General features: G+C 45.8%; 1 protein-coding gene across 2 annotated transcripts in view; it reads right to left on the bottom strand.

Annotated features, from left to right (window-relative positions):
• The window catches only part of DZANK1 (double zinc ribbon and ankyrin repeat domains 1), a 77,964-nt gene that overhangs the window by 11,077 nt on the left and 48,621 nt on the right, over positions 1–18,266 (bottom strand). For both annotated transcript variants that reach the window (XM_066387058.1, XM_066387059.1), the window contains 7 exons: positions 18,031–18,195; positions 16,802–17,009; positions 9,276–9,379; positions 6,270–6,344; positions 3,970–4,066; positions 3,459–3,559; positions 729–809 (listed from right to left, as the gene is read on the bottom strand). In XM_066387058.1, the coding sequence (XP_066243155.1) occupies positions 729–809; positions 3,459–3,559; positions 3,970–4,066; positions 6,270–6,344; positions 9,276–9,379; positions 16,802–17,009; positions 18,031–18,195 (831 nt within the window). The remainder of the gene's footprint in view (positions 1–728; positions 810–3,458; positions 3,560–3,969; positions 4,067–6,269; positions 6,345–9,275; positions 9,380–16,801; positions 17,010–18,030; positions 18,196–18,266) is intronic.

The following is an 18,266-nucleotide window of genomic DNA, read 5'->3' as shown; positions in this document are numbered from 1 at the left end:
TACAGGAGGGGAAGGCACCAGAAAACCTTGCTTCTTTAAGAAAACATGAGGTCACATGGGGTCTCTTAAGGTCAGGGACTCTGCCTAACTCCATGCATGTTATTTGGGCTCATGTACACTTTTCTGCCTATTTTCTTTGCCATAAAAACTAGCAACAGGGCCCTGGCCGGTTGGCTCAGTGGTAGAGCGTCGGCCTGGCGTGCAGGAGTCCCGGGTTCGATTCCCGGCCAGGGCACACAGGAGAAGTGCCCATCTGCTTCTCCACCCCTGTCCCTCTCCTTCCTCTCTGTCTCTCTCCTCCCCTCCCGCAGCCAAGGCTCCATTGGAGCAAAGTTGGCCCGGGTGCTGAGGATGGCTCCATGGCCTCCACCTCAGGAGCTAGAATGGCTCTGGTCGCAACAGAGCAACGCCCCAGATGGGCACAGCATCACCCCCTGGTGGGCATGCGGGTGGATCCCAGTTGGGCGCATGCAGGAGTCTGTCTGACTGTCTCCCCGTTTCCAACTTCAGAAAAATACAACCCCCCCCCAAAAAAAACACACACACACACACAAAAAAAAACTAGCAACAGGTAACAATTCATGTAAAGCTTTACACGCACCATCTACTCCATTCCCAGTATATTTAAAAATTAAATGGTCGTGTAATAATCACAATAATATTGAACAAAACTTCCATCCAAAGAGACAATGAAACCCCAGAGAGCCTCGCTCTTTGGTTGCACTTACTTCATCAAGCAACTGCTCAATCACAGACTCCCTTCCTTCCCCTGTCGATCCGACTTCCTTCAGCAGGAGTCTGCTTTCGGGCTGCAGGGTAACAGAACGTGGTCATTTCCACCCCACAATGTACTTTTACTGTTGGGTCCCACTTGCCCAGGCTCAACCCTCAAGGTAAATGTTTCCTCTCCAAGGTTACATTCTGAGCACCAGGAACAGGTGAGCAAGAAAATGTGTGTGTGTGTGTGTGTGTGTGTGTGTGTGTGGTCTTTAACAGCCAGCACACCTACGTAAATCTTGCTGGCCTTTGAAACCTGGATGGAGGACAACACATTCTCACTGTTTTATGTTATTAAGGATAGAAAGCAATGAGAAATCTCGCCAAACCCAGTAACCTCACACTAGTTTTATTACCAATATTTCTAGGAAAAGCAACCAGGTGAATCCTAGAATTTCCTTTGCATGCTGTATAAAGTGTTTAGACTCAGCCTAATATGACAGTTCAGAACACATGCTCCACTGAGGTGTGAGTGAACCAATAAGGTCAACCTCTTGCTTGGGGGAGGGGAGGGGGCTCTCTCATCTATCATCGGAAGATTTTATTATCTTTTATATTTTCAAAATGCAATGAAATTTCTCTTTATATAATCTTTCCTTCCATACAAAAGATTTCAAGTGCTGCTTACTGGAAAACTGAAGGAAGCAGTCTAGAAAGCAGATGTGACTTCCAGTATGCTTCTGCCACAGGCTCCCACCCAGAGGTGACTGGGGAGGTAGTCCTGGGATTACCATTTCTCTGTGTATATAGTGGGAGTAATCTCACCCCTACCTGGCTCCCTGGGAAGCCATGAGGATGAGGACACTGGCCAAGTCCCCTGAGCCTTGCGGAAGAAGACCCTGCGTCCTCCTGGTGGGTAGCTTGGAACAAGATATTCTAATCAATTAAAACCCTCCCCCCCCATGGGATTGTTTACTCTGAATTGCATTCTTTATGGGGGAAAAAATGTACTAGAATGTCAACTTCATGAGGTCTGAGACCTTTGTGTCTTTTGTTTTATTTTCAACATCTAGAACTGCACCTGGTACATATGTGCTCAAAAATAATCACTGAATGATTGAATAGATGATATACTTTCTGTTACATGTCCCCTAAATATGATAAAATAAAGGCGCATGACAATGGGGGGTTCAGGTCACATACAGAATAAGTGGGTAAGTCTCCAAAATGGTAAAATTGTTACCAAGTTTATGGAGCTCTATACCTGTCTTATATACTTCTCACAAAAATTAGGGGATATTTTATAGCTTCATATTTATTTTGAAATATCCCCTAATTTTTGTGAGCAGTGTACTTCCTTCTATACAATGTTATTGTCAATAGATCAAACTGGGAGAATGTTGAGAGTACAAAGACTCACAAGCTATTACATTTAAGACAATTCTCTTCCCCAGTTTACTGATGTTTGTGACAAGAGGAGGATCAGAAGTCCCTGCCTCCGGAGAAGTCACCATGCCTGCCGGGCGCCCTGAGGGGGCCCTGAGGGCTTGGCTGACAGAGGCTGGAGGGAGTGGCCGACGCTGCGTCCACCTCCATCACCGGCTGGGAAACCCGGCTCTGGCTTGTTGCCGAGTACACCCGTTCTGTGCTGCAGCCAGGGGACCGCTACAAGGTAAGGTGGTGTGCAGAGCAGGACACCCACTATCTCTTCCTGCAGAGCTGCCATTCAAATTATTCATGGTTTGTATTTTTGAAAAGCCAACTCTAACAGCTGTGGAAAGCTCCAAAAGGATACTCTCAGTGGATCAGAAATTGGGAGGAATCCCAGAGACTAGAAGTAGATGGAATCTGACTGACAGGGCAATCAAAGCAAAGAAAAGCCCTAGGTGAGGACCCCAGAGATATGTGCGTGTTTCCTCCAGGGAGCCCTGCAGACACCCGAAGCTAATCAGCAAGGAGGCAGGAGCCAGGCACAGGCTGTGTTCACGTGTATCGTTAGAGGGCTTTCCTGTGAGTGGCTGAGATGCTGGTGTCCTCCCCTATTCCATGGAGGACAGGAGGCTTTTTCTTTCTGCTTGAACCCTGACAACCATTATCCAGAGAGTTCATGATTTGCCTATCAAAGGCTTCTACTGGGAGCATGGGGCCCAAGAAGAACACTATGCATGGGTCCTGAACACTATGACAGACTGAGGGAAGATCTGAAAAGAGCTTACCCAGAGCCCTCCACAGCACCACCCTCGCCACCAGAGGAGGGGCCTTCTTGCACTGGCACCTTCCTGGACCCAAGGCTTTCTCCTGTCCCTTCCCACACACCCTCCAGGAAAGTCTGTCCCCAGCATGCCATTCACTCACATGGAGACCCCAGGCCCTATTACCCGTGTGGGCACCCGTGCCAGGTGCTTGTGATAATCAAACTAGCCCTTCATTTGTTAACGTGACCTGACAACCAAGGAGCTTCACATTTGAGAAAAAGCAAAAACAAGAAAGAGAAGGATGGGCATGCAGAACTGACCCCAGAGGAAACAGAGGTGATTTAGGATGCTGATGAGAACTTTAGAATAATTCTAATAAATAATCTTGAGACATTTCAAAGGATTCCAAAAAATAAAAAATATACTGTCATAAAAAAATGGAACAGAAAATAAAAAAAGCAATCTTCAATTAAAAAAACACCTCAAAATAAAACATTCAGTAGACAGGCCAAAGAAGACAGCTGTGAGGACCAGGGAGGCACATACTGTAAGCTGCTCCTTCTCTTCTTGAAATGCTGTGGTCTTGAAAGCCTTGGTCACCTTGGCTTTGTCCGTGGCGTCTGTGGTGCTCTGGCTGCAGTCACTCACTGCAATGACAGAGAGTTGAGGACAAAAGTGATGCCTCCAGCCTCTCCTCACAGGCCCCTCGAGACGTCAAATGGTAAAATGAGTTTTATAGGAATTTCTATTTGATTGAACCTGGCAGTAAGGACTCTGAGCCACTCCTCTCAGTCCAGGACTGGGTGTGAGGGAGAGTAGAAAAGTAACTACAGTTTTCAGGCCACAGAGCACACCCGCCACTGCAATTTACCTCCTCATGACTATATAAGACCCAGAAGTCTCACCCGCCTTCAGGGAGGCCAGCAGAATAAAATGGCTGGAACACAAAAGTAAGCCACGTGATCAGGCTGGAAACTTTCATGCAGTTCTGCCATCCTTGCCAGGTCAGTGTGCTCCTGCTCAAAGGCTTTAAAACCAGTGGACGGGCACAACTCACCCAAGCTGGACCTGCTGCCGAACAGCCCATTACCACCCTCGGTGACACTGCTCAGAAAGTGGTCGCTGAAGTTCACCGCCTTACTGAGGTCAAGGTCCTGGCCAATAAGACAATGCAAGCACCATGAATGATGAGGCTGCTGTGTTCCAACAACCCCCTCCCACCAGCTCCTCCTCTGGTCAGTGACCACCACTCTCCCCCCATGGTCAAAGCTGAAGCCTGGCACCCTCCCAACAGCCCCCTCTCCCATCAGCTCCTCCTCCGGTCAGTGACCACCACTCTCCCCCCCATGGTCAAAGCTGAAGCCTGGCACCCTCCCAACAGCCCCCTCTCCCACCAGCTCCTCCTCCGGTCAGTGACCACCACTCTTCCCCCACGGTCAAGGCTGAAGCCTGGCACCCTCCCAACAGCACCCCACCACCAGCTCCTCCTCCGGTCAGTGACCACCACTCTTCCCCCACGGTCAAGGCTGAAGCCTGGCACCCTCCCAACAGCACCCCTCCCACCAGCTCCTCCTCCGGTCAGTGACCACAACTCTTCCCCCACGGTCAAGGCTGAAGCCTGGCACCCTCCCAACAGCACCCCACCACCAGGGCCTTCTGTTCATTTTGCCATTTTGCCTCTTAACCAGCTCCTCTGGCTGCCCCCCTCTGTCAGTGCAGCCTCAGCCCCCCAGTCTCGGTCGCCGCAGGCTTGGCCCCCCTGCCCCGGCCTCTGTTGCCATGGCTTCGGCCCCTTGGCCTCCCACTGGGATCATTACAGCAGCCTCAGCAGGTTCCCACCAGCCCGCCTTGCATGTGCCCTCCCCAACCCCCCATCACCTCCATACACTTTATAAGTAACTGTTTCCTGCCCCTTCTGTGTCTTGGAATTAGGATGGCATGATGGGAGGTTCAGGCTGTCATTTACTAGATTAGGGACCCTGGAAGAAGCAAGTTGCTTAACTTCTCTGAGCCTCAGTTGCCTCACCTATAAAGTGGAAATATTACAACCTACCTCAAAGGGATGTTGTAAAAGTAAGACGAGGTGAAACAGATGTTTCTACAATAAGGACAGATAATACACAGGCCCCACCTGAAGTCCTGTATCCACCGGGACTAATGCCACAGCACAGCATCCGGCCCTAACCTTTCAGCTGCCAGCTCCTGCCCTAGGGAACCACCTGCTACTTCCTGAGCCCTAAAACATGCAGGCTAAGGGAAGAGACACAGTGAACCTGGGGATAGCTACTCCCCTTCCACTTGAGGCACAGTGTGTTGTAGATGCTATTGGCGCCCACCTAGTTCCCCTTACCTGGTCAGGATACCCGTCCCAGCTGCTGTCGGCTGCTAGCAGCTCACCACTGACCTCTCCTCCAGCCAGCTGCCCTCAGGACTCGGGGGCTACCTTTCCCTGGAGGTTATGCATCTCCCCTCTCTGCCTCAACCGGAGACACTGTGTGGTGTCATTCACAATCCAGACCCTCATGGATCAGGCTAAAGCTAGACATTATGTGCGACCACTTGCTCATTCAGCCCCTCCCCTGCCTTGTCCCACGTCCCACACTCATCTGCTCCTGAAGTACCGCCCTGACCCAAGTTCTGCTCTAAACGCAACCAGACACACGGCATTGGTGCTCTGCATGGATATGCCCAGCCTCCTTTTGCGCTAGGCAAGGCCCATGAAGCTTTCTTAATTTTAAAAAGACTGTTAGCACTCTGCTGGGCACATGGCCAGGACCCAATAAGGAGTAGTTCTTCTCCTTTTCCTTCTCTTCTGTACCCATCTGCTCAATCCACTGGGTATTCTTTTATATGTTTTGACCTCTTGTCCAATGACACTAAAGCAGCCAATATCAATCAGTGTTTGTTGCACACTTACAGGCTCTGTGGCAACACTCAGTCACCATATAAGAGGTCAGAGCAAGGGAGACGTGGCCACAGCATTTGGTTTCTTTTTATAGGCAAACAGGTCAAAGTATGTATCAGCCAACATTGTTGTCAGTCTTTCTCCAAACCAGTTGTATCACAGACCTGCCATCAGCTGTCGATGAGTATAAATAAGCCTGAGAACTACAGGACCAATCGGCAGGTGACAATTCTTGTTCTTACTACATCACTGTGTGGCTGAGAGCTGACTTCTCTCAGGCTTAGCTCAGTTACTTATCTGATTCTATGAAATTGTTAGCCTACAGTCAAGTTTCATAATATTTGAAACTTTTCCTTTCTATGGATTATACAGAAATATTTCCATAAATCATAAGCCACAATTTACTAGTTCAGTCAATTCTCCAATGAATACCTTCCGAAGGTTTCACTCACCTTGTTTGAGACTTGAATATAATTCAGCCTGATGCTAACTTCATAGCCATCTTCATGGACCGTAGCAGAGATAAGCTTTTAAAAAAATTAGGAGAGAGGATTCACAACTGTGGGTTTGGGACTCAGTGCCCTGAGCAACAACAAAGATATTCTGATATGTTAAACAGTAAATTTAATCAAATATTTAACACAAGAGAAGGCAAAATAGAGAAACAGAGGAACAAGAACTAGATATAAAACAGCACACAAATAGCAAAATGGCAGACACAAATCTAACCATATTTATATTTCTGCTAATTATACATGAACTAAATAAATACTCCAATCAAAGAGCAGAGAGCTGGCCCTGGCTGGTTGGCTCAGTGGTAGAGCATTGGCCTGGTCTGTGGAAGTCCCAGGTTCGATTCCTAGTCAGGGCACACAGGAGAAGCATCCGTCTGCTTCTCCACCCTTCCATCTCTTCTTTCTATCTCTCTTCCCCTCCCACAGCCAAGGCTCCATTGGAGCAAAGTTGGCCTGGGCACTGAGAATGGCTCCATGGCCTCCACCTCAGGCACTAGAATGGCTCTAGCCGCAGCGGAGCAATACCCCAGATGGGCAGAGCATCGCCCCCTGGTGGGCATGCCATATGGATCCCGGTCAGGTGCATGCGGGAGTCTGTCTGACTGCCTCCCCACTTCTAACTTCAGGAAAATGCCAGAAAAACCCCACACAAACAAACAAACAAACAAAGAGCAGAAAGCCCCAGAACAGACAAGAAAGCAGACCCAAATATATACACTCTGAAAGAAAAGTACTTTAAATTTAATCAAGCCATGTGGTCGGATGCCATCACCTTGGAGAAAGTGTCCTGGGGCCAGGCATTGACAATTTGGGCCAAGGACACACAGTTGAGCAGCTTTCTCTGTAAGCAGTGGGAGGAATTTAGAGCAAACCAGGGATCAGCAAATGCTTTAAGGATCACATAGTACACGTTTTAGGTTTTGTGGGCCATAGAGTCTCTGTCATGAATACTCACCATCACCACTGTTAACACAAAAGCAGCCACAGATAAGAAGTGAATGAATGAGGATCGCTGTGATCCAGTAAAACTTTATAAAACCGCAGGCAGGAACTGCCCCACAGGCCACAGTTTGCAGACTCCTGGATGAGGCCAAACACTTAATAAACCATCAAAATAGATTATCAAAGGAAACTGAGCAATACTTGGCACTGAAGTAATTTCAATGTTGGCCTATTTAGTGGCAGAGGAGCACACAGGCTGATTTTTTTTTTTGGTGTTTTTCTGAAGCTGGAAACGGGGAGAGACAGTCAGACAGACTCCCGCATGCGCCTGACCGGGATCCACCCGGCACGCCCACCAGGGGCGACGCTCTGCCCACCAGGGGGCGATGCTCTGCCCCTCCGGGGCGTCGCTCTGCCGAGACCAGAGCCACTCTAGTGCCTGGGGCAGAGGCCAAGGAGCCATCCCCAGCGCCCGGGCCATCTTTGCTCCAATGGAGCCTTGGCTGCAGGAGGGGAAGAGAGAGACAGTGAGGAAGGAGGGGGTGGGGGTGGAGAAGCAAATGGGTGCTTCTCCTATGTGCCCTGGCCAGGAATCGAACCCGGGTCCCCCGCACGCCAGGCCGACGCTCTACCACTGAGCCAACCGGCCAAGGCTGATTTTTTTTTTCTTTAGCGAGAGAGAGACAGAGAACAGACAGGGATAGACAAACAGGAAGGGAAAGGGATGAGAAGCATCAACTCATAGTTGCAGCTCCTTTGTTGTTCATTGATTACTTTCTCATATGTGCCTTGACTAGGGAGCTCCAGCTGAGCCAGTGATCCCTTACTCAAGCCAGTGACCCCTTACTCAAGCCAGTGACCTTTAGGCCCAAGCAAGCAACCAAGGCTCATGTCTTTGATCCCATGCTCATGCTGGTGAGCTTGGGGTTTCAATCTTGGGTCCTCAGTGTCCCCAGAGATCAACAGTTTATCACCGTCGCTTGGTTAGGCCAGACAGGCTGATTCTTAAAGGTCCCTTCTGGTCTCATGACAGAGGAACAGGTATTCTCACAGGTATCTCTTTCACAGTGGCAGAGAGAAGGAACAGTGGTTGGGAGCTAACAGAGCTGCTTCAAATCCTGACTCCCCTGAGACCTAGCAGTGCAGTCCTAAAGAAGTCAGCAAACCTCTCTGAGCTGTTTTCCTGGCTGTCAGGTATATATGTCCTGATTCTGTACTGCAGTATGAAAAAATCCCAAACTCAGTCAGGTTAAAGCCCCATTTTTATCACGTTCATGAATTCCAATGGGGCCTCACAGTGATGGCTTGTCTCTCTGCCACTCATCTGAGGCCTCAGCTGCAAAGACTCAAAAGGCTAGATGCGGCTTCACGTTTGGGAACTGGAACGACGCAGGGGTCGTCTAACTTTTTATAAAAACCGCCCACTTTTGCAGTGCTGGTCAACCTGGTCCCTACCGTGCAACCAAACAGCGCCGCAATTGGCCTATCATGAAAGCTGGCTCCTCAGCTAGGATGACTTGAGGGTTCCACATGGCCACTCCATGTGGCTGGATGGCTGAGCTCCAGAAGGAGTTTTGGGGGTGAGCAGGCCAACTGAGCAGAAGCCACGTGGCCCATGTGACCACACCCTGGAATCCCCTAGCATCCTTTCCAATATCCTCTTCTCCAACAGTCACTAGCCCACCCCGATTCAAGGTGAGGGAGATAGACTCCATTCTTTGAAGGGAAGACTGCTGAAGAGTCTGTGGTCATGCTGTAAAAACCTACCATGTAGGTTTGTTTTGAGAACTGGAGATGATAAACATGACAGATAGTAAATGCATATTAAGTGGTTAAATCTTATAATTACTATTGTTAATATAGTGTAGCAGTTAAGGTTACAATTTGGCTGGATTAAACTACGCTGGGTCATTTAGCTCTGACATCCTGGCAGGGGGCCAGGAGCAGACCCTGCTCCCATGGGACACCGTGAAGAGGCAGTTCCACTTGGAGTCCACTCACCTTTCCCATCCTGGGTTCAGCAATCAAGGCCCGGAATTCAGGGTTGTTCTGAGCATAAGACCTGAGGTGGGCAGAGATGTGGTCCAACTGCTTTCTCCAGTATCCTAAAGAAGAGAAATCCGTCTACATGGGTAAGTTTCTGAGGCCGAGAAAGAAAATGCTGATGTGGATTGAGCATCCTAAGAGGGCTGACTTGCTTTGCCAAACTTCCTGATGGTTTTTAACTTATTTCCCCATGTTTAAGACACACCTTTTTTTTTCTTTTGAAAAACTTAGGGTCTAAAAACTGGGTGCATATTATACAGCAGTCGTAGATTTTTTTTACTTGCATTCCCGCTTTTTTACACTTGTTTTTGCGCTCATTGTCAAAGACAGTGATTTGTCATCAAACACAGATGAGGACAAGCTAATGGATGGGAGTTTTAACAGTAATGAGGAGTTGTATGAAATTTATGATGAATAAAACTTGAGTTCAATAACTTTATGTAATACATATTTTTTCAAATTTCGAACCTCAAAATAAAGGTGCGTCTTATACATGGGGATGTCTTATACATGAGAAAAATTCAGTACTTATCTGAGCCTCAGCTATGTACCAGAATAAGCTCCATTTTTGTTCCCAGCTTCTTTTTATTATTGAATTATTTTAATTATAGAATATTCTAGAATCTCAAAAGAATATATTTTGATTGTTGCACATGGGGTCTTTTCTTCTATTCTTTAAAAATTCTTTTTAAATAACCACATTGAGATATACCATTAGTAAAATGCACCTATTTAAAGTATACAATTTTGAGTTTTGGCAAGTGTACACCTCCCCATTGATATGAAGAACATTTCCATCACTCCTGGAAGTTCCCTTGTGCTCCTATCCAGGCTGCACAGGGTTTAAAACACATTTGAATTAGCAGCCACCATTAAAATCCTGGGAGATGTGAAACGGGTCTAGCTTCCCAGTTTCTCATGCACAGGCAGGAGATACAGCAGCACTGGGCCTGCCTCCGGCACGGGCACAGCTGCCAGGGCCAAGGAGCAGCTGCCCTCTCGGCACAGGGCCCGAGCCTCCAGCTGGCCACTCTCCCCATAGACCCAATTATCTGCCTTTACTTCCTGGGTCTACTTCAACCCCTAGATCTGTAAGCATGCATCAGGTCCTGCCTCATTGTTTTATGACAAGGACACTGAAGTTGAGAGCAATCAAGTGGCTTGTTCAAGGCAAAGTGCTTTTTTGAAAAGGGTGCATGAGGCCCTGGCCAGTTGGCTCAGTGGTAGAGCGTCGGCCTGGTGTGCAGGAGTCCCGGGTTTGATTCCCAGCCAGGGCACACAGGAGAAATGCCCATCTGCTTCTCCACCCCTCCCCCTCTCCTTCCTCTCTGTCTCTCTCTTCCCCTCCTGCAGCCAAGGCTCCATTGGAGCAAAGTTGGCCCAGGCGCTGAGGATGGCTCCTTGGCCTCTGCCTCAGGCACTAAAATGGCTCTGGTTGCAACAGAGCAATGCCCCAGATGGGCAGAGCATCGCCCCCTGGTGGGCGTGCTGGGTGGATCCCGGTCGGGCGCATGTAGGAGTCTATCTGACTGCCTCCCCGTTTCCAACTTCAGAAAAATACAAAAAAAGAAAAAAAAGAAAAGGGCGCATGATTTGGAATTCAGAAAAGCCTGTACTTACAATTTAAATTTATCATTTATTAGCTTAGTAAAGCCAGACACTTAAATCTCATTAAACCTTATTTTCCTTACCTATAATGGGACTAATATCTCTTACTTTAGACATTATTGTGATGTTAAGTAAGAAAACCTAGGCCATGGACAGTTGGCTCAGTGGTAGAGCATTCATTTGCCCAGCATGTGGATGTCCCAGTTCAATTCCTGGTCAGGGCACACATGAGAAGCACCCATCTGCTTCTCCACTTCTCCCCATCTCCCTTCTCTCTCTCTCTCTTCCCCTCCCGCAGCCATGGCTTGATTGATTCGAGCAAGTTGGCCTTGGGTGCTGAGGATGGCTCCATGGCCTCCACCTCAGGCACTAAAAATAGCTCAGCTGCCAAGCAATGGGTAATAACAACAGAGCAACAGGCCCCAGATGGGCAGAATATAGCAGGTAGGGAGCTTGTGGGTGGACACCCGGTTGGGGCACATGTGTGTATCTGTTTCTCTGCCTCCCCTGTTCTCACTTAATAAAAAAGAAAGAAAAGGAAAGGAAAAGAAAGGAAAGGAAAGGAAAGAAAACAAAACCTAAGGCCCTTAATTTGGGTTCCCCTGGCAGCAGAGCCTGAAGCAAAGACTTGGGACAAGTAGTTTCTTACAAAGATGACCCCAGGAAGCACAAATGATGGAGTAGTGTGAACTCCCTAACAGTTCTAAGGTATACCTGCCCATGGACAAGAAATCTGCTGCTGTGCTGAAGAAACTCTAGGGCAGCAAAGGAAATAGCTGCAGTGGCACATGTGAGCATGAGGCTAGCAACGATGCAGTGAAGCATGACCACCACGGCTGCACTGAACTCAGGCAGGCTGGGGGATCTGGTGTGGTACATCGCACGAGTCCGCCATGAACACCTGGGATAACACCGAGATAACCCTGGGCTAGCACAGTGTTTGGCCCAAAGTAGGCATTCATTTCTCAAGTATTTATTGAGCATGTACTATTATTCTAGGGTTGGGAATATGGGAGTGAATAAAGTTCTTGCCTTTGAGTAGCTTACAGTCCAGTGGACACAGAGAACACGAAAATAAATGTAAATGCAGGAGTATGTTAAACACAAAGTTCTGACAGAGAATCTACAATACAACAGATGTACAATTCCCAGATCTAGCCTCACCTCTCAAAAAATCACCAAGAAGGACTTCGGGAAAAGGCTGGGTTAAGAGGGGGGGGTCCTTGAAAAGGGGCCATTGCAAGACTTTGAGCCCTCTTTTGGGTGGGGTTGGTGGTCTGCTTTCTTCCGGCTCAGACTGATAAAGGGGGTCCTAAGGGACTGCCTTCTGCCATAGGAAACTGAAGACGTGGTTCTGTCATCTATTGCTGCCAAGCAAAATACCCCGGAACCTAGTGGTTTACAATACTGACCACTTTATTGCTCATACTTCTTTCTTTCTTTCTTTTTTTAGGTTTCCATGCTGGGGAGTATGGAGTTTATCCCCCAAAATAGTAGAAAGCTATAAAACATCCCAAGTAGAAGAATGATGAGTTGTTCACACTTCTATGGGTCAAGAATGTGGTCCGTGTTCAGCAGGTCAGGCTCATCTTTGTTCCACGTGGTGTCAGCTGAGCCATCTAAGCTGGGGATTGGGGTCCAAGATGATCTCACTCGTATGGCTGAGCCTCAGCTAAGACAGCACAAACTGCTGGGGGCAATCTTCTCATAATTGCTGCTGGCACACACTCAAATCTCTGGTGTCTGCACTGGCTGTTAGCTGGGTCATCTCTATTTTCCTCCACATGGTACCTGTTCTAGTTCAGCAATCTATCCTGAACTTCTTTACATAGTGCTCTTTTCCTAAAAAATAAGAAGCTTCAAGTCCTTTTAAGGCCTAGGCCCAGAACTGTCATGCTGTCCCTTCTACCACATCCTATTGGTAGAGCAAGTCACAAGACCAGTCCAGATACCAAAAATAGGACACAGCCTCTTCCTCTTGTACAAAAGAGTGGCATGTGTATATAGGCATAGGATAAATCATTCTGGTCATCTCTTTAGACAATCTTCCATAGGACTGATGACGCACAATCCCAGAGGAGCTCGATCAGATCACGGACTGCGCTCTGACTCCCAGCTGGGAAATACAGAGAGCAAGAGAAGAAGAGCTGGCAATGATCAGCCAGCAGCACGGCAGCCCGAGGAGCTCAGCAGACCCTCTCACCAGACAAACTATAAAATAAATAAACACTTAAAGTCTCTGGAAATAGTTCTAAGGACATATAACAAATAAACATTTAATGAATAAAATGTACTAAAACTTATAGTGAGAGACTGTGCTATTTGAACCATGATCCACTTCCTCCTTCCCCTCTCTTAGCTAGTCATGATGGAAACCACTCCATATATGTGTAGCCAAAACTTCAGCGCTCCCCTTACTCCAAGCTCCCACCTGAAGAGCTATGGTATCTTCCCAGAAGGGAGAAGATTTCAGTGTTTCTCATTCTGCTCTCAACTACCAGCTGCAGAGACCAAGTTCTGGGCAACTATGGTTGAGAATTGGGGCTTCCTTATTATGCCCTGCCAATATTCATGGATGGAGGCTATACCATGGGCCTAGTACACTGAGATTATTGGGGTCTCAATCTTCCTGCCCTGGCATATCTGTAAAAAGAGGTACTGTGCTATAAGAGGTTAGTGAAGAAGACCAGAGGCAATAGCTGCACCACTCTCCCCTGAGTTCCCAGCTTCTGAAGCAGGGGTCTGACTCTGAGAGAGACACGCCATTTTCCCCATCTTCCGATCTAGAGCACTGGCTCAGATATTTTGCACAGAGGAAAAGGCAGGCCATAAGACAAGAAACTCTAAATCTCCAACAAAAGAACTTACTCCATTTGCAACAGAGTGTGAAGAAGTTCAAGTCTACAGATGCAAGCTGATCCTAAAATTCATATGAAAACTCAAGGACTCAAATAGCCAAATCAATCTGGAAAAAGAGGTCTTGGAGGACTCACACTTCTCAATTTCAAAACCTACTATAAAACAACAGTAATGGAAACAGCATGGCTCTAGCGTAAGAATAGACACATAGATAGGTGTAATAAAATAGAAAGTCCTGAAATAAACTCATGTATCAATGGTCAACTGATTTATGACAAAGGTACCAAGACCATTCAATGGGAAATAAAAATCTCTTCAACAAATGCTACTGGGATAACTGAATTGCTGCATACAAAATAATGTGGTTGTACATCATACACAAAAATTAACACAAAATGGACACAAAACCTAAATGTAAGAAATAAAACTATAAAAATCTTAGAAGAAAAGATATGAGAAAATATTTGTGACTGAGACTTGGCCATGGATTCTTAGGTATGACATCAAAAACACAAGGAACAAAAAAAATTGATAAGAATTTAATTTAAAATTTAAAAATTTGTGCTTCATAAGACACTATCAAGCCTGACCAGGCGGTGGTGCAGTGAATGGAGCATCGGACTGGGATGCGGAAGGACCCAGGTTCGAGACCCCGAGGTCACCAGCTTGAGCGCGGGCTCATCTGATGTGAGCAAAAAAAAAAGCTCACCAGCTTGGATCCAAGGTCACTGACTCCAGCAAGGGGTTACTCAGTCTGCTGAAGGCCCACGGTCAAGGCACATATAAGAAAGCAATCAATGAACAACTAAGGTGTCGCAACGAAAAACTGATGATTGATGCTTCTCATCTCTCTCCGTTCCTGTCTGTCCCTATCTATTCCTCTCTCTGATTCTCGCTCTGTCTCTGAAATAAATAAATAAATAAATATTTTTTTAAAAAAAAGACACTATCAAAAATGAAAAAGCTAGGGCCCTGGCCAGTTGTCTCAGTGGTAGAGAGTTGGCCTGGTGTGTGGAAGTCCTGGGTTCAATTCCCGGCCAGGGCACACACACTATGCTTCTCCACCCTTTCTCCTCTCCTTCCTCTCTGTCTCTCTCTTCCCCTCCTGCAGCCAAGGCTCCATTGGAGCAAAGTTGGCCCGGGTGCTGAGGATGGCTCCATGGCCTCTGCCTCAGGCACTAGAATGGCTCTGATTGCAATGGAGCAACATTCCATAGGGGCCAAGCATAGCCTCCTGGTGGGCATGCTGGGTGGATTCCAGTTGGGCACATGCAGAAGTCTGTCTGCACTTCTCACTTCGGAAAAATACAAAAAAAAAAATAAATTAAAAAGCTAAAAGCCAATCTACAGAATGGTAGATATGTTTGCAAATTATATATCTGATAAGAGTCTAGTATCCAGAATATATAAAAAAACTCTTACAACTCAATAACAATAGACAAACAAAATTTAAAAATGGATAAAGGATCTGAATAATTTTCCAGAGAAAATATATAAATGGCCACCAAGCACATAAAAAGACACTCAATATCATTAGTCATCAGAAAAACACTAATTAAAACCACAGTGAGATACCACTTCACACCTACTAGGATGACGACCATGAGAAGGTACTAAGTGTTGGCAAAGAGGTGAAGCAATCAGAACCCTCAGACTCTGCTGGTCAGAAAGAAGGTAAAAGAGCACAGCACTCTGGAAAGCAGTCTGGAAGTTTCTCAAAGTGTTAAACATAATGTTACCATTTGACCCAGCAATTGTACTCCTATGTATATATACAAGGACATGAAAACATATGTCCACAGAAAAACTTACACATAAATGTTCACAGCAGTATTATTCCTAACAATCAAAAGATGAACAAAACTGACATGTCCATCAACTGAGGATGGACTTACAAAATTTCATAAATCCTTACAATAGACTATTCTTCAGCTATAAAATAAAAATAACGAAGACCTAAAACATGCTAAAATATGGATGAACCTTAAAAACATAACACTAAGTGGAAAAAGCCAGTCACAAACGACCATGTATTATATAGTTCCACTTCCATAAAAATGTCCAGAATAGGTAAATCCATAAAGACCGAAAGTATATAGATTCCTGGTCGCCAAGCACTTGGGAGAGGAGATGTGGAGAGTTACAGCCTAAGGAGAATAGGGTTTAGTTTGGAGTGATGAAAATGTTCTGGACACAGAGTGGTGATGGTTGTACAATATTATTATTGTACCAAAGGTTACTGAATTACACACTTCAAAATGGTGAATTGTTATGTGAATCTTACCACAATAAAATACAGAGATAACAGCAAACAGCAATAACAACACAGATTAGCAACATTTCTGCCATAAAGGGAGAAACCCATGTGTGATATTTAATCTACAAACTAGACTAGGGGGCTATGAGTCAAAACATTAGAGTACTAAAAGTTAAAGGAAGAACTATTATTTATACAAATTAAAATTACTTGAAAAAAGTAAAATAAATTTATTTATTTATTATATATAACAATAAATCTAAAGGAATAAAATTGGAAATTTTCTTCCAGAGAATGAGTGAGTTTTCTCCTAACAAGAAAGCATATCTTGTATATATGCACCATATATACAATGGAATACTACTCAGCTGTAAGAAATGATGACATATTGCCATTTATGACAACAGGACATATTGCTATTTATGACAACATGGATGGACCTTGAGAACATGATACTAAGTGAAATAAGTAAATCAGAAAAGGCTAAGAACTACATGATTTTATACATGAGTGGGATATAAAATTGAAACTCACGTACATAGATAAAAGTGGTTACCGGGGGAGGGAGGTATAGAGGGACAAATACACAGTGATGGAAAATGACTTGATTTTGGGTGATGGACACACAACACAATCAGCAGTTCAAATGCTATAGAGATGTTTATCTGAAACTGATTGTACTCTTACTGATCAATGTCATCTACTAGATTTAATTTCTAAATAAAATTTAAAGAAGGAAGCATATCTTTCTCCTCACCTCTTCCGGGGCTGACGGCTGTGAGGAGAGGTTTATGATCACTCATCTTCTCCTGCCTCTGCTTATGAGAAGCCATTTCCAGTTCCTTTTTTGCTAGTAGCTTGCCAGATGGGTAGAAGAGGCCAGCAGTCTGTGTACCTACATTCTTCTTAGTCCCGACATCAGGTTTGGGTAAAGGAACATTTAGGGACTGCCAGGCAGATCGGGGCTATGAATGAGACAAAAATGTACAATATTATAATATAATTTAATCTTTCATTTTGCTCACAGAAAACAATTGTGATCAGAAGTAAAAGGTATCTAAAAAAAACCTGTATTTTGAACTAAAAAGAGGTTGTCATCTCTTGCCTCAGCATCTGTGCTTCTGTCTTTCCAGCAACTCCCAACCCCATCCTCTTGGCCATTGCTGCAAAGTCAGCAAATTAACAGATGCTCCCTGCTTTGCCTGAGGCCCGGAAGATATCTATCTTCTCACCCCTACAATCCAGTAAAGCATAGACTTTACTACCCACCCACCAACATTCCCTGTGAAACATTCCCTGCATCCTGAGACTGTAAAAGAACAACCACAGAAGGTTACGTAGGTGTGCACTGCACAACAGCATTGCGTCTAAAGGGGTACCATTCACATAGTTGACATGATATTTTTGCATATTTATTAGGACTTTTCTGATAGAAGAAAATGTCTAACAAAATTAGTATATTAGAATTAATTTCCCACAGTTGGCATTCAAGTGTCTTGAGGAAAGAACACAATTTCACAGAGGTGGCATGTAGACTACTGGCAGTCCTAGGACGTATGACCCAACCTGGGTTAAGAGGACAATGAATTTCCTAAAAGTGACCATCTGCTTCTCTCCCCACCCTCTCCTTTTTCTCTCTCACTTCCCCGCTCACAGCCAGTGGTTCAACTGGTTCCAAAATCAGCCCAGGGCACTGAGGATAGCTCAACTGGTCCAAGCAATGGCCCCAGACACGGGCTGCTGGGTGGATCCTGGTCAGAATGCATGTGGGAGTCTGTCTATTTCCCTTCCTCTCATTAAAATCAATCAATCAATCAAACAAACAAACAAACCCAAGTTAATTAATTTTATTTCCACACCTGGATGAAAGCCCATGTGGAAGGTCTAAAGGCTTTGGTTCTCCTTCCCCGGGCTAATTCATGGAGCACACAAACACAGTGACAACCTCTTCCCAGGCACAAGTGCCTACTCCGGGGAAGGCCTCACCTGAGCAAAAGGGCCATGCTCTCCAGCAGCTAGAGCAAGGCCGGTGTCCACACTGAGTTTGGCCAAGGACTTCAGGTAAATACCACAGGAGCCACAGAATCGAGCAGATGGGTGATTGCTGGCCCCACATTTAGGGCAAGCAGAGTAGCAGGCAGGAACGCCAGGCTAAAGGACAGAAAATATTTTTATATTCTCATAATTATTAGATTCATAATTTTCCAATATAAATTATTCCC

The sequence above is a fragment of the Saccopteryx leptura genome, chromosome 5, assembly GCF_036850995.1.
Source record: "Saccopteryx leptura isolate mSacLep1 chromosome 5, mSacLep1_pri_phased_curated, whole genome shotgun sequence".
In the NCBI taxonomy this organism is placed as follows: Eukaryota; Metazoa; Chordata; class Mammalia; order Chiroptera; family Emballonuridae; genus Saccopteryx; species Saccopteryx leptura.
The sequence above is the reverse complement of the archived record's forward strand: the minus strand, read 5'-3'. Positions and strand labels throughout refer to the sequence as shown.